This window comes from Oncorhynchus mykiss, chromosome 18, assembly GCF_013265735.2.
Source record: "Oncorhynchus mykiss isolate Arlee chromosome 18, USDA_OmykA_1.1, whole genome shotgun sequence".
Taxonomy (NCBI): Eukaryota; Metazoa; Chordata; class Actinopteri; order Salmoniformes; family Salmonidae; genus Oncorhynchus; species Oncorhynchus mykiss.
Window position 1 is genome coordinate 18,499,045 of NC_048582.1, and position 20,894 is coordinate 18,519,938.

Below are 20,894 nucleotides of genomic sequence, written 5' to 3' on the forward strand. Positions count from 1 at the left end.
TAGAGAGTGGTTATTCTGAAACGGAAACGTTACCAGAGAGAGTGGTTATTCTGAACCGGAAACGTTACCAGAGAGAGTGGTTATTCTGAACTGGAAACGTTACTAGAGAGTGGTTATTCTGAAACGGAAACGTTACCAGAGAGAGTGGTTATTCTGAACCGGAAACGTTACCAGAGAGTGGTTATTCTGAACCGGAAACGGCACTGGAGGGGGAGTGGTTATTCTGAACCAGAAATGACCACTAGAGGGGGAGTGGTTATTCTGAACCGGAAACGGCACTGGAGGGGGAGTGGTTATTCTGAACCGGAAACGGCACTGGAGGGGGAGTGGTTCACTTGCTTGACTTTTTGTTCTCATCCTTTTGATATTATTTTTCTATTGAGGTCTACTAATCAGCTCTTGCTTCTCAGAGTGCTACTATGTTGAAATGCTAGTGAGGTTACAGGAATAACTGGATTATGATTAACCTCTGTTTTTAGCCTTAATTTATATGGGAGAGATGGAAGAACGTGGCAACAGCAGAGGCACAAAGATGTCATTTATTTGACTTGTATGTAGTTGTACATGTTTGTAAATTCTTTGTTGGGAGTTTTTTTCCTTTTGACTTTTTGAATGGATTCATTTTGATTTCCTGTTTGGTTTTGAAGGAAGGCCTGTTCAGAACCTGTCTAACACACAATTACATTGAATAAAATATCTGAAAGCTTTATAAGGCTCAGCAGGATCATCCTTTTGGCTTATTGTGTGTACTGTGAGGAAGGGGGTGGAGGAAAATGTTATGCTCAAATCATTACACTTCAAATTGGATTAGAAAATAACTACAAGTATCTTGCATATACACAAGTTTCATTTCTATAAAAAAAACATTTTGAGGAGTTTCTTCAAGATCCTAGGTGTTGAAAGATGTACATCACTGTGAAATCTACTGTAAATCTACCAATAAGACATTGAAATATCAGTTATCCGTTCTGTATGTGTTATAGTTCAGTTGACAAGAGGTAGCGATGAGGGGTTTTACCCATAGTATGTTTAAACTCATTTTCAGTATAAAGTCCTATCAATTTCAGCACTTTCACGGTTGCAACATTCTCAGCAACGGTGGCTGGTTATTGAGAACATTTTAAGGCAACTCCAAAACCTGACTGCAAAATTAAAAAAAATGTGCAAGTGCAACATTTAAGTTTAACCATTTAAAAAAACTATTACTAAATAAAGAATATTCACACACAGTTGTGTGTTAAACTACCGTTATATATCTCTAGAACCCTCAAACTCAACTCTGGATCTCGAAGTTAGTTGCACTGCGTTTTCTTCGTTGTTCCCCTCTAATCAGGGACTGATTTAGACCTGGGACACCAGGTGGGTGTAATTAATTAGCAGGTAGAACAGGAAGCCTGCTGGCTCTGGACCTCATAGGGTCAGAGTTGAATACTCCTGTCCTAAAACATTGTATCTTCATGCAAGTATCTATAGCCATTCTGATACCAAACAAGGTTTCAAAAAACTCTGAAAGTTCTTGCCATCTATCTTTACAGTCCCCAGTACATTGAACCACAATGGTGTCCATAATGCCACCTGGTTGCCTAGAAAATGTGCTGTACTGCAGTACATTGTGGCACCAAAATGGTGTCCTGAGCAGAATCTGCATTGAGCTAAAGAAGGAAAACTGACTCGGACATAACATGTACCCTAGTGGACCTATTGTATAAGTCCGTGTCACTGGTAGGTTACAGTAGCCTAGACAGCCAGTCACAAAATGATGAGGAAAACCTGCTTCCTCATCATGGCACAGGTGTGATCATCAGACAGTAAAACGTTGAACATTTACCAGACACTAACCAAAGTGACTTAGTGGTGTGAGCACACCATCAGTCATCAACTGATCCATCAGAGGACATTATAGTCAACTCCTGATAAATCCACATCAGAAAAGTGCAAACTCTTTTTCAGTGCAGGGTTGTTTCCCAGTCCTATTGTAATTCCCCAGTCCATAGCCATTGATATCAGGACAACTCTACGTATATTCATGTGAATAGAAAGGTCTCTGTTGAAGGCGGGCAGTGCCCCCTGCTGTCTGTCCAGTGAAAGTGTCTCAGACCAAACAGAGTTTGTCTGTGACGCAGGTTGTAGCAGGGGACGGGTTTGTTTGTGACACTGCATGTAGAAGGGGACCGGTTTCTCTGTGATACAGGTTGCAGCCGGGGACCGGTTTCTTTGTAACAAAGGTCACAGATTGTAACAGGGAACGGGTTTCTCCTAAACCTGACACAGGTTGTAAGTGGGGCCAGATTTCTCTGTGACACAGTCACCTTCCACCTCGTAGACATAGTCACAGCGATGGGCATAGTCCATGAGAGGAGCCTCGGACAGGGCACAACTCTGGACACTCTGGCCACCGAAGGAGATCACTGTGTCCCTCTGCACAAAACACACACACACAGAGAGAACACAGTCAGTCAAAGAGCAGATTCAAACACACTTAAACATGGTATGATATAGTTGTATTGTAGAGAGGTTAGGGCTGGGGTCAGTGTAAAGCTGGTATATAGTTGTATTGTAGAGGGGTTAGGGCTGGGGTCAGTGTAAAGCTGGTATATAGTTGTATTGTAGAGGGGTTAGGGCTGGGGTCAGTGTAAAGCTGGTATATAGTTGTATTGTAGAGGGGTTAGGGCTGGGGTCAGTGTAAAGCTGGTATATAGTTGTATTGTAGAGAGGTTAGGGCTGGGGTCAGTGTAAAGCTGGTATATAGTTGTATTGTAGAGGGGTTAGGGCTGGGGTCAGTGTTAAGCTGGTATATAGTTGTATTGTAGAGGGGTTAGGGCTGGGGTCAGTGTAAAGCTGGTATATAGTTGTATTGTAGAGGGGTTAGGGCTGGGGTCAGTGTAAAGCTGGTATATAGTTGTATTGTAGAGGGGTTAGGGCTGGGGTCAGTGTAAAGCTGGTATATAGTTGTATTGTAGAGGGGTTAGGGCTGGGGTCAGTGTAAAGCTGGTATATAGTTGTATTGTAGAGAGGTTAGGGCTGGGGTCAGTGTAAAGGTGGTATATAGTTGTATTGTAGAGGGGTTAGGGCTGGGGTCAGTGTTAAGCTGGTATATAGTTGTATTGTAGAGAGGTTAGGGCTGGGGTCAGTGTTAAGGTAGTATATAGTTGTATTGTAGAGGGGTTAGGGCTGGGGTCAGTGTAAAGCTGGTATATAGTTGTATTGTAGAGGGGTTAGGGCTGGGGTCAGTGTAAAGCTGGTATATAGTTGTATTGTAGAGGGGTTAGGGCTGGGGTCAGTGTAAAGCTGGTATATAGTTGTATTGTAGAGGGGTTAGGGCTGGGGTCAGTGTAAAGCTGGTATATAGTTGTATTGTAGAGGGGTTAGGGCTGGGGTCAGTGTAAAGCTGGTATATAGTTGTATTGTAGAGGGGTTAGGGCTGGGGTCAGTGTAAAGCTGGTATATAGTTGTATTGTAGAGGGGTTAGGGCTGGGATCAGTGTAAAGCTGGTATATAGTTGTATTGTAGAGGGGTTAGGGCTGGGGTCAGTGTAAAGCTGGTATATAGTTGTATTGTAGAGGGGTTAGGGCTGGGGTCAGTGTAAAGCTGGTATATAGTTGTATTGTAGAGGGGTTAGGGCTGGGGTCAGTGTAAAGCTGGTATATAGTTGTATTGTAGAGGGGTTAGGGCTGGGGTCAGTGTAAAGCTGGTATATAGTTGTATTGTAGAGGGGTTAGGGCTGGGGTCAGTGTAAAGCTGGTATATAGTTGTATTGTAGAGAGGTTAGTGCTGGGGTCAGTGTAAAGCTGGTATATAGTTGTATTGTAGAGGGGTTAGGGCTGGGGTCAGTGTAAAGCTGGTATATAGTTGTATTGTAGAGGGGTTAGGGCTGGGGTCAGTGTAAAGCTGGTATATAGTTGTATTGTAGAGGGGTTAGGGCTGGGGTCAGTGTAAAGCTGGTATATAGTTGTATTGTAGAGGGGTTAGGGCTGGGGTCAGTGTAAAGCTGGTATATAGTTGTATTGTAGAGAGGTTAGTGCTGGGGTCAGTGTAAAGCTGGTATATAGTTGTATTGTAGAGGGGTTAGGGCTGGGGTCAGTGTAAAGCTGGTATATAGTTGTATTGTAGAGGGGTTAGGGATGGGGTCAGTGTAAAGCTGGTATATAGTTGTATTGTAGAGGGGTTAGGGCTGGGGTCAGTGTAAAGCTGGTATATAGTTGTATTGTAGAGGGGTTAGGGCTGGGGTCAGTGTAAAGCTGGTATATAGTTGTATTGTACAGGGGTTAGGGCTGGGGTCAGTGTTAAGCTGGTATATAGTTGTATTGTAGAGGGGTTAGGGCTGGGGTCAGTGTAAAGCTGGTATATAGTTGTATTGTAGAGGGGTTAGGGCTGGGGTCAGTGTTAAGCTGGTATATAGTTGTATTGTAGAGGGGTTAGGGCTGGGGTCAGTGTTAAGCTGGTATATAGTTGTATTGTAGAGGGGTTAGGGCTGGGGTCAGTGTTAAGCTGGTATAGAGCTGTTACCCGGGCAGAGTTAGCGTTTGACTCCCTCCTCTCAAAGTCCTTCTTACAGAGGTGACACATGATGCCTGCAGCCAGAGCGTCTCCCAACACATTGATCATGGTCCTGAAACGATCCCTGCCAGACACAACCATCAGAGGGAACTTAGATTTACTGTTTAAAGTATCTATGACGGGTTTCTGTCAGATGCTCACAGGATTTAGTCCACAAACACTCTCACGGTCAGACACTTACAGGACCCAGTCGATGGCCACGATCAGTGTGATGTCAGCGGGAGGAAGCCCCACAGAGGTCAAGACAATCACCATGGTAACCAGGCCTGCCTGCGGAATCCCAGCAGCCCCGATACTGGCCGCTGTCGCTGTGATACTGAAGAGACAAGCGTAGGGTCAGGGTGTGTGTGTGGTTGCTGTGACAGAAGGTAACAATGGGTGGGTGTGTGTGTGTGGCTGCTGTGACAGGAGGTAACTAAGGGTGTGTGTGTGAGAGACAGAGAGAGCGCTTGTGTAGACAGTCCTGACCTGATGGTGACCAGCTGACCAAAGTCCAGTTCGTACTCGTTGACCTGAGCGATAAAAATGGCTGCCACGGCCTCGTAGAGGGCTGTCCCATCCATGTTGATGGTGGCTCCCACTGGAAGGACAAACCTGGCGATCTGTCTGTCCACTCCACAGTTCTCCAACAGACACTTCATGGTGATGGGCAGGGTGGCAGAACTGGAGGAGGTTGCCAGGGCGATGACCAGAGCCTGTAGCAGGCCTCTGATGTAGGTGAAGGGGTTTTTGCGTGTGATCACAAAGTAGAAGAACGGCAGCAGGATGAGTCCGTGGACAAACAGGCCGGCTAACACTGTGATGAAGTACATCCCCAGCTTCTCTCCCAGGTGGGCGGGGTCATGCATGTCCAGGATCTTCCCTGCTACCAGGAACACAATGCCGAAAGGGAAATACCTGGAAAAAGATCAATAAATTATAAATACCTCAAAATAAATGAGGCAAGCAAGCAATGGGCCCTTGTGATTCAGTCTCTGTCCACCAGGTGTTGTCATGCCACCTGTGTTTTGGGCTTCCTAAGAAGTAAAGCAGCTTTGGGTTGACCTGTCTCATCTTGATGACCTGCCACACCTGAAATGCAGACAGAAACTGAGCTAATGACTAAGGGGGAGGGGGAGGGAGGAAGATGTGTTGGTGAGATCCACTTCTAATCTCAATCTAAATGAATCCTCCCATTCTCAACCCTCCAGATCAGGATTACCAGGCCTTTACATGTGAATGAGAGTTCAGACAGGTGACTTTGTTGTGTGTCTCTCAACAACTCACCACATGGCAGCATTGATGATCTTCATAACACACTCGTTGACACACTGACACACATTGACCAATGGAGCGCCTCTCTCACCCATCTTCCCCAGGAGCAAACCTGCACAGAGAAAACACACAGGGTCAGAAACAGGCGTGATTGGAAGGGTGTGTGTGTGTGTACTTGTGTATCCATTATGACATTTGTGTGTGTTCATTCATGCATACTGTCTGTGTGTATCTCTCTCTCTCTCTCTCTCTCCACTCACTCACTCACTCACTCACTCACTCACTCACTCACTCACTCACTCACACACACACACACACACACACACACACACACACACACACACACACACACACACACCTACCCACCCATAGTAGCAGAGAAGATGACAATCCCCAGTACGTTCATGCCAGAGCTGTGGCCAGGGACGATCTTGTACTTGATGTCTGGAGCTGGGGTGATCTCCAGGAAGACCGGGTGGCCCAGCTGAGGGTTGTTGTGGTCGGGCATCACGTAGACGTAGTTGGCCTGGGACTCCACCAAACTGGAGGCCACTATGGGCACCAGGTCTGTACGGTACTGTTGAAAAGTTGCCTCTATCAGATTGGAGGGAATCATGTTCCTGTCAAAGGGAGAATAACATGTAAATCATAAAGTCTACCACATTATCGGATACGATGGGAATTATTCCCTGAGTAATGGGGTGATAATAATACTGTTTATATGATGGGGTGATAATAATACTGTTTATATGATGGGGTGATAATAATACTGTTTATATGATGGGGTGATAATAATACTGTTTATATGATGGGGTGATAATAATACTGTTTATATGATGGGGTGATAATAATACTGTTTATATGATGGGAGTTATTCCCTGAGTAATGGGGTGATAATAATACTGTTTATATGATGGGAGTTATTCCCTGAGTAATGGGGTGATAATAATACTGTTTATATGATGGGAGTTATTCCCTGAGTAATGGGGGTGATAATAATACTGTTTATATGATGGGGTGATAATAATACTGTTTATATGATGGGAGTTATTCCCTGAGTAATGGGGTGATAATAATACTGTTTATATGATGGGGTGATAATAATACTGTTTATATGATGGGAGTTATTCCCTGAGTAATGGGGTGATAATAATACTGTTTATATGATGGGAGTTATTCCCTGAGTAATGGGGTGATAATAATACTGTTTATATGATGGGGTGATAATAATACTGTTTATATGATGGGGTGATAATAATACTGTTTATATGATGGGGTGATAATAATACTGTTTATATGATGGGAGTTATTCCCTGAGTAATGGGGTGATAATAATACTGTTTATATGATGGGAGTTATTCCCTGAGTAATGGGGTGATAATAATACTGTTTATATGATGGGAGTTATTCCCTGAGTAATGGGGGTGATAATAATACTGTTTATATGATGGGGTGATAATAATACTGTTTATATGATGGGAGTTATTCCCTGAGTAATGGGGTGATAATAATACTGTTTATATGATGGGGTGATAATAATACTGTTTATATGATGGGAGTTATTCCCTGAGTAATGGGGTGATAATAATACTGTTTATATGATGGGAGTTATTCCCTGAGTAATGGGGTGATAATAATACTGTTTATATGATGGGAGTTATTCCCTGAGTAATGGGGTGATAATAATACTGTTTATATGATGGGGTGATAATAATACTGTTTATATGATGGGGTGATAATAATACTGTTTATATGATGGGAGTTATTCCCTGAGTAATGGGGTGATAATAATACTGTTTATATGATGGGAGTTATTCCCTGAGTAATGGGGTGATAATAATACTGTTTATATGATGGGAGTTATTCCCTGAGTAATGGGGGTGATAATAATACTGTTTATATGATGGGGTGATAATAATACTGTTTATATGATGGGAGTTATTCCCTGAGTAATGGGGTGATAATAATACTGTTTATATGATGGGGTGATAATAATACTGTTTATATGATGGGAGTTATTCCCTGAGTAATGGGGTGATAATAATACTGTTTATATGATGGGAGTTATTCCCTGAGTAATGGGGTGATAATAATACTGTTTATATGATGGGAGTTATTCCCTGAGTAATGGGGTGATAATAATACTGTTTATATGATGGGAGTTATTCCCTGAGTAATGGGGGTGATAATAATACTGTTTATATGATGGGGTGATAATAATACTGTTTATATGATGGGAGTTATTCCCTGAGTAATGGGGTGATAATAATACTGTTTATATGATGGGGTGATAATAATACTGTTTATATGATGGGAGTTATTCCCTGAGTAATGGGGTGATAATAATACTGTTTATATGATGGGGTGATAATAATACTGTTTATATGATGGGAGTTATTCCCTGAGTAATGGGGTGATAATAATACTGTTTATATGATGGGAGTTATTCCCTGAGTAATGGGGTGATAATAATACTGTTTATATGATGGGAGTTATTCCCTGAGTAATGGGGGTGATAATAATACTGTTTATATGATGGGGTGATAATAATACTGTTTATATGATGGGAGTTATTCCCTGAGTAATGGGGTGATAATAATACTGTTTATATGATGGGGTGATAATAATACTGTTTATATGATGGGAGTTATTCCCTGAGTAATGGGGTGATAATAATACTGTTTATATGATGGGAGTTATTCCCTGAGTAATGGGGTGATAATAATACTGTTTATATGATGGGAGTTATTCCCTGAGTAATGGGGTGATAATAATACTGTTTATATGATGGGGTGATAATAATACTGTTTATATGATGGGGTGATAATAATACTGTTTATATGATGGGAGTTATTCCCTGAGTAATGGGGTGATAATAATACTGTTTATATGATGGGAGTTATTCCCTGAGTAATGGGGTGATAATAATACTGTTTATATGATGGGAGTTATTCCCTGAGTAATGGGGGTGATAATAATACTGTTTATATGATGGGGTGATAATAATACTGTTTATATGATGGGAGTTATTCCCTGAGTAATGGGGTGATAATAATACTGTTTATATGATGGGGTGATAATAATACTGTTTATATGATGGGAGTTATTCCCTGAGTAATGGGGTGATAATAATACTGTTTATATGATGGGAGTTATTCCCTGAGTAATGGGGTGATAATAATACTGTTTATATGATGGGAGTTATTCCCTGAGTAATGGGGTGATAATAATACTGTTTATATGATGGGAGTTATTCCCTGAGTAATGGGGGTGATAATAATACTGTTTATATGATGGGGTGATAATAATACTGTTTATATGATGGGAGTTATTCCCTGAGTAATGGGGTGATAATAATACTGTTTATATGATGGGGTGATAATAATACTGTTTATATGATGGGAGTTATTCCCTGAGTAATGGGGTGATAATAATACTGTTTATATGATGGGAGTTATGCCCTGAGTAATGGGGTGATAATAATACTGTTTATATGATGGGAGTTATTCCCTGAGTAATGGGGTGATAATAATACTGTTTATATGATGGGGTGATAATAATACTGTTTATATGATGGGGTGATAATAATACTGTTTATATGATGGGAGTTATTCCCTGAGTAATGGGGGTGATAATAATACTGTTTATATGATGGGGTGATAATAATACTGTTTATATGATGGGAGTTATTCCCTGAGTAATGGGGTGATAATAATACTGTTTATATGATGGGGTGATAATAATACTGTTTATATGATGGGAGTTATTCCCTGAGTAATGGGGTGATAATAATACTGTTTATATGATGGGAGTTATTCCCTGAGTAATGGGGTGATAATAATACTGTTTATATGATGGGAGTTATTCCCTGAGTAATGGGGTGATAATAATACTGTTTATATGATGGGAGTTATTCCCTGAGTAATGGGGTGATAATAATACTGTTTATATGATGGGAGTTATTCCCTGAGTAATGGGGTGATAATAATACTGTTTATATGATGGGAGTTATTCCCTGAGTAATGGGGGTGATAATAATACTGTTTATATGATGGGAGTTATTCCCTGAGTAATGGGGTGATAATAATACTGTTTATATGATGGGAGTTATTCCCTGAGTAATGGGGTGATATTAATACTGTTTATATGATGTGTGATGTTTTATTTTGCATATATGATTTGTTCTGTTTTTTGGGGTGAAATCTCTACCTTCAGGTGGACAATCTATTCTATTCTGCTGACCCTGTATTCCGGTAACCCTGTCCTGAAGTCACACTGAGCTTATAACATGTCAGAAGGTTGGGGTATCTGCTTTCTGTTATCGTCTCAATTGTATCCTTATTATGGTCAATTTCTCCTGGTCCGGCCAGAAGCCAAGAGGTGTTCTGTCTCAGAAAGACTTAACAAGACCCTGGACAGAGAGCATGCTGGCAGATACTCATAGACTTCCAGTCATTGCGCTAACGCTGGTTAGCATTGGCTTGTGAAACTACCTCTAATTTCCTTCATAGAGACATAAAAATGGTACCCACGAGTTCACCTGAATGGGGAAGTAGATAAAGGGGCCTCATTGCCAAAATCCAGAAGTATCCCTTTAAGCTGTACTGCAGCGCCAGCTGTGTCATCCGAAACTCTGGGTTCGCGCCCGTGCTCTTTCGTAACCGGCCGCGACCGGGAGGTCCGTGGGGCGACGCACAATTGGCCGAGCGTCGCCCGGGTTAGGGAGGGGTTGGATGGCTTCCGGGTTGGATGCGCGCTGTGTTAAGAAGCAGTGCGGCTTGGTTGGGTTGTGTATCGGAGGACGCATGACTTTCAACCTTCGTCTCTCCCAACCCCGTACGGGAGTTATAGTGATGAGACAAGATAGTAGCTACTAAAACAATTGGATACCACGAAATTGGGGAGAAAAACGGGGTAAAATAAAAAATACAAATAATAATAATAATAAAGTTGTAAGAATGATGTCACAATGTGGTAACATCTCCAGGCTGGTTGCCTGTGTTGGTGGTTAAGAGTCTTCATCATTAGGAGGCCTGGTGTATTCATAAAGGATCATGTTAAGGCCACTGCACCAGGGCCAGTCAGCCTATCAGACATGTGACAAAGGATCTAAAGCACCTGACAGTCATACAGCCTACATCCGCCCGCCCGTACACAGCTTTCACTAAAAATACCCATAATCCTCTGGGCTTTGGAGGATTCTTCACACGGAGGGCCTAAGCCACTGCCGGTCCTCGACCGCCCTGCAGTGTGTTCTGGGTAAAGCATTTAAGACACGGTGTGTTCTGAGAAGATAGAGACTTAGTCGTCACCGGGGTAAGTTGAGCCAAAGAGGTAAGTCGAGCCACCCTTGTTTCTTGGAAACCACATACCAAATGTATAATTTAACCAAATATTTAGGAAGAGGTCATGATTTTATGGAGCCTGTGAAGGAAGAAACCACATGGAAAAAGTGGTAAGAATGTTAGGTCCAAAAAATGGATTTTCACCAAGTCAAATGAATTTATTGTGTTAGAGGTTCCATGATGCTTGTATCTAAACCAAAGTAGATCATTTAAAAAAATGATTGGAGTCTCTATAAACTTCAATATGAGGTCCTGAACCTGCATGAAAGTGCATCCTTGTAGCTGTGTGTGCTAATATAGTCAAAATGTTTGCCTTGGGGTATGTCGAACCAATGGTTGAGCCATGGCAAGTTGAGCAAATTGAAGTGTTGTCTTCCCAGGCATAATGGAAGGCATTATTGCTGGGATATGAGGTAACTACAGGGCCTGGTCTATGTTAAAAGAGTTTTTAAAAGTACAGTGTTAATTAGGTGTTACGTCTGTGTTAAAAGATGCTTAAAATGATCAAAATACAAAAAAGTGATTGTGTTGAATTGTGTTTGGGAAATAAAGATAGACATAGTTTTTAAAAAGTTGTGGTAATATTTAATTCAGTAGAGAAATGTGTAGGCGGCTAAACTTACCCTGTCCCACGACTCAACTTACCCCATACCCAGGGTAAGTTGTGCCAAGAGACCACTTTTTTTGGAAAAGCTATGTTTTCCAGGGATACATGCTGAAATATATGTAGATACAGTATCTTTGTTAGAGATAACACTATTTCCCTGAACTGACTGATACTGAATGTGAAAAATGTCTCAACTTACCCCACTCTCCCCTAAGGATGCCTATTATTAACATGGACCGCTGGAGGGTTGACTTGTTTCAGAAGTGAATGTGAACAATAGAACCAATAGAATAGTCCCAAACGTGCAAATTCCTCAAGCCCCATGAGCTAAATGACCTTGTACTGGTGTTGTTGTTTTAAATGCTATTTACAACCTGTTTACGTACAGAATCATTCAAAATGCTCTGAGACCAGGTTGGGGATTCAATCTTTCGGCGCTTTGTGGACAAACCCATTGCCCTTGACTTTTAAAAGTAAATTACGCTTGAGCTGGCATCCGCAGCGTTCACCATGAATGCAATATCCACCAACGCCAGGAACATTGCCTTTACAAGGCGCATTTCCCCATAATGCAATGCTCTTGTATACAACGTGCCTTTTGTTGAAACCCGGCCCTACAAAACCTTTATGGTTTATACTTAGCTGAGGTAAACTGGAGTTCACTAAGTTGACTGATTGGCTGATTTATTTATGGGATTAATCCACACAAACCCCGACAGGAAGATACGAATATAAAATATTTTATTCTTTCGAATGTCTGTATTAGCAGAGCAGTCAGAATCTGTTGCCTGAGTCTCGTGGAAATCTGGAATCTCGTCCCATGAGGGATGTTAAGGATGAAAAGGAGGGAGCTAAATATCTTAGACTGACTAAAGACAGGAAAATCTGGTACAGCCAACTACTGATGGAGGCAATGTGTCTATTGGCCATCCTATTCAAATATGCCCCTCCAGATACCTCGCCATGTGTATGTGCAAATGTGCTCATTTGTGAGTGTGTGTGTCTGTCCGTGCGTGTGTGGGTAAATGCTTGCTTGTGTGCATATGTACCTGATGAGGTCCAGCAGAGCGTCAGCAGAAGTCATAACGGGCCCTGACCCTCCTCTGTGCCCGTCCTTCTCTGTGCCCGTACCAGGGTGGATGACCAGCACCAGGATGATGCCGACGATGACAGCGATGAAGGTGGTCCACAGGTAGTAAGTGATGGTTAGCACCCCCAGCCGCCCGCTGGCCTTAGTGTCCATGGCTGACAGCCCCGACATCAGACTGGCCACGGAGTTAGGATTCATAGAGCATTCAGTCAGTGTTGTATTCCATTCGAATTCAGAGAGTATTTTGATGGCATTCTATCTAAGGAGAACCCCTAGAGTATTAATTTAGCTTTTTGTTCCGTTAGAACTCATAGAGCATTCATAGCATTCTATTTCATCAGGATTCGTACAGCATTCTGATCGCATTCTCTTTCTTTACGACTCCGAGATGATTCATTTAGGGTTGTATTCCATTAGAATCCATAGAGTATTCGATTAGCGTTTTATTCCATTATAAATGTATAGAGCGTTCTATTGAAGTAGCATGGGTTGTGGTGTAGACCAGGGAGAAGAGCAGTAGGCACATGGGGAACAGACAGTAGTGATGATGTGTTACCTGGACGTGATGAGAGGCAGGATCAGCATCTTCAACATCCTCATCAGCAGTTCTCCAGGGAACGAGAAGTAGATCTTAGCCTGGAAAGGGGAGACACACAACACTCTGGGTCAGGGGACAAGCTGTACATGGCAGACCTGGGGCAAATACATACTGTAGGTAAAATATATGAGGTTTGTTTGAACTTTAGGGACTATTCCATTTGTTCCATTGTACCAGGCTAAGTCAAACCCACTTCTTGGTATGGTGCCTGGTATGTTATATATTTATTGTTTTACATTGTGTTACATGATTTTACATGACTAATAAAGTTCAATCAATCAATCATTCTCAGATGATGTGCTTTCCCATTGGGCTATGCTTGATGCTGTGTATTTGTTGACAGGTTGAGTTTAGCGCGGATGCAGATTACAACAGTGCTTCAGATAATTAGAAGCTGCTGACCCATTAATCCACTACGGAAATAGTGGATGTCAAGGGTTGGATCACCATGGCTACTATTGACCCAGGTAGAGCAGTTGAGAAGTCCAGCCTCTACCGTGGCTAGCTGAATCAGTACTGTATAACTGGGATGTGCAGGTTATGGTTCAGTTGATATTGTTGTATTGCATCTGTTATGAATTCAATACAGCAGTTATCGATCTGCAGTCAGAGTAGTTTCCCATGTCAACAATATGGTACAAGCTTTGTGAGACAGGGTTTTATGTGTTGTGAAAGTGTCTTGCTGGTCACTCTCTCTTTGGTCTCCGTCTGCACCATGCCAATGTAAGGCCCTCTCAACCAACCCCTCAGTGGTTTAATATCCCTCTGTCTAAGACCCAAGGCCCTCTGTGTTAACACTACCACCCTGTCTAAGACCCAAAGCCCTCTGTGTTAACACTACCACCATCTAAGACCCAAAGCCCTCTGTGTTAACACTATCACCCTGTCTAAGACCCAAAGCCCTCTGTGTTAACACTATCACCCTGTCTAAGACCCAGAGCCCTCTGTGTTAACACTATCACCCTGTCTAAGACCCAGAGCCCTCTGTGTTAGCACTATCACCCCGTCTAAGACCCAGAGCCCTCTGTGTTAACACTATCACCTTGTCTAAGACCCAGAGCCCTCTGTGTTAACACTACCACCCTGTCTAAGACCCAAAGCTCCCTGTAGGATGCCTGAGTGCTATAAACCTTAGGCCCACTAGAGCCAAAACCTTGTTGCATGACTCAATAGCTGTGTGTGTCTGTGTGTGTGTGTGTGTGTGTGTGTGCGCGTGCGCGCGCGCCTCCGTACCTGCGTGGAAAGGTTGAAGCTGCGGAGGGAGAATCCGAGCACACAGCCGGAAACCACGGCGATGACCGAGAGCGTCAGCAGCCCGTTGCGTTTACAGTAGCCCTTGATGTATGCCCAAACCGTCACAGAGACCATGCTCTTTATAATGTGTTTTATGCACTCCATCCTGAGGCCCAGTTACTCCACAGGCTGAAGGAAAGAGAGGAGAGAAGAGATAGGCCTGCTGGCCCAAGGTCCTGCCTTACGTCCAGTCAACGAATGATTCCCAAACCGGTGGGTCGCGAGTCACTGATGGGTCCCACCTGATTCCCTTTAGGTCCCTGTTCAATATCCTGTCCTGATTTGAAATATGTCTTTAGTCCTCCTTGACGGTTCACAAGAAAACTCCAAAAGCTTTAAGTGGATTCCCGCTGTAAAAGGTTTATGTGGTCAAGGCAGTGAAATCACTAAGGACCGATCCCGGGCCACTGCAGAAACTAAAGGATAGCTGACGATGCAGCAGGACTGGCTGTCTGTGCGTCCAGCCAGAGAGTCAGTCAGTCAAACACTAGATGATCTAAACGGCTGTCAGAGAGGAGGTGGAAGTGGACAGAGTAAGTCTCTGTAAACCTCTGTCTCCTTCAGCAGATTAAGCCCTTGACAATAAGGCTTCCTGGAGACTCAGGCACACACAACATCCCCGTGGGATTACCAGGTTCTAGGTCAGTACCAGTCCCTGACACTCAGCTCTTACTCCCATTAAGCAGAGTTGTTGTTGTTTTCTTTTTTAACTTCCATCTTATTTGTATCTCTTCATGTATTGAATTACACTGAGACATTTCTATTGTTCAGAAAGTTCCATTGTTTACAGTATTTGCAAAAAATATATATATATTTTATTGGTAACAAGTACAGTGCTTAAATTGCAAGCCCTACCCAACAGTGCTGTATTCAATACCAATTGGTAATACAACTATTAAAAAAACAACCACAAAAAAACACGAGAAATAAGATATAAAAGATGATCCTATATACAGGGTCAGTGCCAGTACCACAGACAGGAAGCTATATACAGGGTCAGTGTTCAGCACCACAGAGAGGAAACTATATACAGGGTCAGTGCCAGCACCACAGACAGGAAGCTATTTACAGGGTCAGTGTTCAGCACCACAGAGAGGAAACTATATACAGGGTCAGTGTTCAGCACCACAGAGAGGAAACTATATACAGGGTCAGTGCCAGTACCACAGACAGGAAGCTATATACAGGGTCAGTGCCAGTACCACAGACAGGAAGCTATATACAGGGTCAGTGCCAGTACCACAGACAGGAAACTATATACAGGGTCAGTGCCAGTACCACAGACAGGAAGCTATATACAGGGTCAGTGCCAGTACCACAGAGAGGAAGCTATATACAGGGTCAGTGCCAGTACCACAGACAGGAAGCTATATACAGGGTCAGTGCCAGTACCACAGACAGGAAGCTATATACAGGGTCAGTGCCAGTACCACAGAGAGGAAGCTATATACAGGGTCAGTGCCAGTACCACATAGAGGAAGCTATATACAGGGTCAGTGCCAGCACCACAGACAGGAAGCTATATACAGGGTCAGTGCCAGTACCACAGACAGGAAGCTATATACAGGGTCAGTGCCAGTACCACAGAGAGGAAGCTATATACAGAGTCAGTGCCAGTACCACAGAGAGGAAACTATATACAGGGTCAGTGCCAGCACCACAGACAGGAAGCTATATACAGGGTCAGTGTTCAGCACCACAGAGAGGAAACTATATACAGGGTCAGTGTTCAGCACCACAGAGAGGAAACTATATACAGGGTCAGTGCCAGCACCACAGACAGGAAGCTATATACAGGGTCAGTGTTCAGCACCACAGTCAGGAAGCTATATACAGGGTCAGTGCCAGTACCACAGACAGGAAACTATATACAGGGTCAGTGCCAGTACCACAGACAGGAAGCTATATACAGGGTCAGTGCCAGTACCACAGACAGGAAACTATATACAGGGTCAGTGCCAGTACCACAGACAGGAAGCTATATACAGGGTCAGTGCCAGTACCACAGAGAGGAAGCTATATACAGGGTCAGTGCCAGTACCACAGACAGGAAGCTATATACAGGGTCAGTGCCAGTACCACAGACAGGAAGCTATATACAGGGTCAGTGCCAGTACCACAGAGAGGAAGCTATATACAGGGTCAGTGCCAGTACCACATAGAGGAAGCTATATACAGGGTCAGTGCCAGCACCACAGACAGGAAGCTATATACAGGGTCAGTGCCAGTACCACAGACAGGAAGCTATATACAGGGTCAGTGCCAGTACCACAGAGAGGAAGCTATATACAGAGTCAGTGCCAGTACCACAGAGAGGAAACTATATACAGGGTCAGTGCCAGCACCACAGACAGGAAGCTATATACAGGGTCAGTGTTCAGCACCACAGAGAGGAAACTATATACAGGGTCAGTGTTCAGCACCACAGAGAGGAAACTATATACAGGGTCAGTGCCAGCACCACAGACAGGAAGCTATATACAGGGTCAGTGTTCAGCACCACAGAGAGGAAACTATATACAGGGTCAGTGCCAGCACCACAGACAGGAAGCTATATACAGGGTCAGTGTTCAGCACCACAGACAGGAAGCTATATACAGGGTCAGTGTTCAGCACCACAGACAGGAAGCTATATACAGGGTCAGTGTTCAGCACCACAGTCAGGAAGCTATATACAGGGTCAGTGCCAGTACCACAGACAGGAAACTATATACAGGGTCAGTGCCAGTACCACAGACAGGAAGCTATATACAGGGTCAGTGTTCAGCACCACAGACAGGAAACTATATACAGGGTCAGTGCCAGCACCACAGACAGGAAGCTATATACAGGGTCAGTGTTCAGCACCACAGAGAGGAAACTATATACAGGGTCAGTGTTCAGCACCACAGAGAGGAAACTATATACAGGGTCAGTGCCAGTACCACAGACAGGAAACTATATACAGGGTCAGTGCCAGTACCACAGACAGGAAGCTATATACAGGGTCAGTGCCAGTACCACAGACAGGAAGCTATATACAGGGTCAGTGCCAGTACCACAGAGAGGAAGCTATATACAGGGTCAGTGCCAGTACCACAGAGAGGAAGCTATATACAGGGTCAGTGCCAGCACCACAGACAGGAAGCTATATACAGGGTCAGTGCCAGTACCACAGACAGGAAGCTATATACAGGGTCAGTGCCAGTACCACAGAGAGGAAGCTATATACAGAGTCAGTGCCAGTACCACAGAGAGGAAGCTATATACAGGGTCAGTGCCAGTACCACAGACAGGAAGCTATATACAGGGTCAGTGCCAGTACCACAGAGAGGAAGCTATATACAGAGTCAGTGCCAGTACCACAGAGAGGAAGCTATATACAGAGTCAGATCATTTCAAGATTCATAAAAGATACTGAGCATAAAAAACCTTGCTTACGCAGCCCATTTGTAACTTATGCACCTGGCATCTATAAATCTCAAATTAACCAGAAATTGACGGCACCTGAACGTGCCTTACAATCAGCGATTTCCCCTTATAGAACGTTAGCACAAATGAGGGTTTAGTCAGGAATAGCCACGGACCAAAAGAGAAAAGCTAACTTTTGGAAGACGAGATCACGGCGATGGTAGAGGAGATTGAAGACAGGCAACACGTATTATTCTGTGGACTAAATAGTGGGTTGACAAACAAAGTCAAACAGGTATCTTGGGAGTGTCGCCGCTGCAGTGAACGAGGTGGGGCAGCAAGACAGAACTGTGGCTGATGTGAAGAAGAAATGGTCTGACCTTAAACTGCAAGGGGAAAAAAGAACATCCGCACATAACCAGCAGGAAAATCACTTACGTCAAGTCTAGACTTTGAGTAGAGATAAGATCATATCCAAGTCAAAGTAAGGTTTTATAAATAACTACTTATACGTGGTTTTCTGCGTAAGTCATACTGAAGATCAAAATTGATCGGAAGTCCGTTTTATAAATGAGGCCCCTGGGCTGTAAACAGGGCTGAATAGTGAGCAGGAATATTTAAATACTCATGGTAATATACTAATGGTAATATATACATGTAAACAGGATAAATAGATAGATACTAATGGTAACGTATACATGTAAACAGGAGTAATAGTGACCAGTAACAGGATTAATAGATAGATACTAATGGTAACGTATACATGTAAACAGGATAAATAGATAGATACTAATGGTAACGTATACATGTAAACAGGAGTAATAGTGACCAGTAACAGGATTAATAGATAGATACTAATGGTAACGTATACATGTAAACAGGATAAATAGATAGATACTAATGGTAATATATACATGTAAACAGGATAAATAGATAGATACTAATGGTAATATATACATGTAAACAGGAGTAATAGAGATAATAATGGTAATATATACATGTAAACAGGATAAATAGATAGATACTAATGGTAATATATACATGTAAACAGGATAAATAGATAGATACTAATGGTAATATATACATGTAAACAGGAGTAATAGTGACCAGTAACAGGATTAATAGATAGATACTAATGGTAATATATACATGTAAACAGGAGTAATAGAGATAATAATGGTAATATATACATGTAAACAGGATAAATAGATAGATACTAATGGTAATATATACATGTAAACAGGAGTAATAGTGACCAGTAACAGGATTAATAGATAGATACTAATGGTAATATATACATGTAAACAGGATAAATAGATAGATACTAATGGTAATATATACATGTAAACAGGATAAATAGATAGATACTAATGGTAATATATACATGTAAACAGGAGTAATAGTGACCAGTAACAGGATTAATAGATAGATACTAATGGTAATATATACATGTAAACAGGATTAATAGATATATACTAATGGTAATATATACATGTAAACAGGAGTAATAGAGATAATAATGGTAATATATACATGTAAACAGGAGTAATAGTGACCAGTAACAGGATTAATAGATATATACTAATGGTAATATATACATGTAAACAGGAGTAATAGAGATAATAATGGTAATATATACATGTAAACAGGATTAATAGATATATACTAATGGTAATATATACATGTAAACAGGAGTAATAGAGATACTAATGGTAATATATACATGTAAACAGGATTAATAGAGATAATAATGGTAATATATACATGTAAACAGGATAAATAGAGATAATAATGGTAATATATACATGTAAACAGGAGTAATAGAGATAATAATGGTAATATATACATGTAAACAGGATAAATAGAGATACTAATGGTAATATATACATGTAAACAGGAGTAATAGAGATAATAATGGTAATATATACATGTAAACAGGAGTAATAGTGACCAGTAACAGGATTAATAGATAGATACTAATGGTAATATATACATGTAAACAGGATTAATAGATATATACTAATGGTAATATATACATGTAAACAGGAGTAATAGAGATAATAATGGTAATATATACATGTAAACAGGAGTAATAGTGACCAGTAACAGGATTAATAGATAGATACTAATGGTAATATATACATGTAAACAGGATTAATAGATATATACTAATGGTAATATATACATGTAAACAGGAGTAATAGAGATAATAATGGTAATATATACATGTAAACAGGAGTAATAGTGACCAGTAACAGGAGTAATAGTGACCAGTAACAGGATTAATAGATATATACTAATGGTAATATATACATGTAAACAGGAGTAATAGAGATAATAATGGTAATATATACATGTAAACAGGAGTAATAGTGACCAGTAACAGGAGTAATAGAGATACTAATGGTAATATATACATGTAAACAGGAGTAATAGAGATAATAATGGTAATATATACATGTAAACAGGATAAATAGATAGATACTAATGGTAATATATACATGTAAACAGGATTAATAGATAGATACTAATGGTAATATATACATGTAAACAGGAGTAATAGTGACCAGTAACAGGATTAATAGATAGATACTAATGGTAATATATACATGTAAACAGGAGTAATAGAGATAATAATGGTAATATATACATGTAAACAGGAGTAATAGTGACCAGTAACAGGATTAATAGATATATACTAATGGTAATATATACATGTAAACAGGAGTAATAGAGATAATAATGGTAATATATACATGT

At 41.5% G+C, this 20,894-nt stretch overlaps 1 protein-coding gene across 1 annotated transcript; it reads right to left on the bottom strand.

The window, feature by feature from the left end:
• Nucleotides 1–781: 781 nt before the first annotated feature.
• LOC110497072 (excitatory amino acid transporter 5-like) lies at nt 782–14,819 on the bottom strand. Its single transcript, XM_036951415.1, has 9 exons — nt 14,685–14,819; nt 13,410–13,489; nt 12,813–13,028; nt 6,178–6,431; nt 5,824–5,923; nt 5,026–5,454; nt 4,739–4,873; nt 4,507–4,621; nt 782–2,418 (listed from the first exon to the last, which is right to left on the bottom strand). The coding sequence occupies exons 1-9, from the start codon at nt 14,817–14,819 to the stop codon at nt 2,257–2,259; spliced, it is 1,626 nt and encodes a 541-aa protein (XP_036807310.1). The 3' UTR covers nt 782–2,256.
• Nucleotides 14,820–20,894: the final 6,075 nt, after the last annotated feature.

Coding starts and splice junctions, on each gene's coding strand:
- LOC110497072 (XM_036951415.1), bottom strand. CDS start 14,819: ATGGTCTCTGTGACGGTTTGGGCATACATCAAGGGCTACTGTAAACGC. Junction 13,029..13,409: donor CTGCCTCTCATCACGTCCAG/GTAACACATCAT, acceptor CTCCGTGGCCAG/TCTGATGTCGGGGCTGTCAG. Junction 2,419..4,506: donor CAAACGCTAACTCTGCCCGG/GTAACAGCTCTA, acceptor TGTTTTGTGCAG/AGGGACACAGTGATCTCCTT.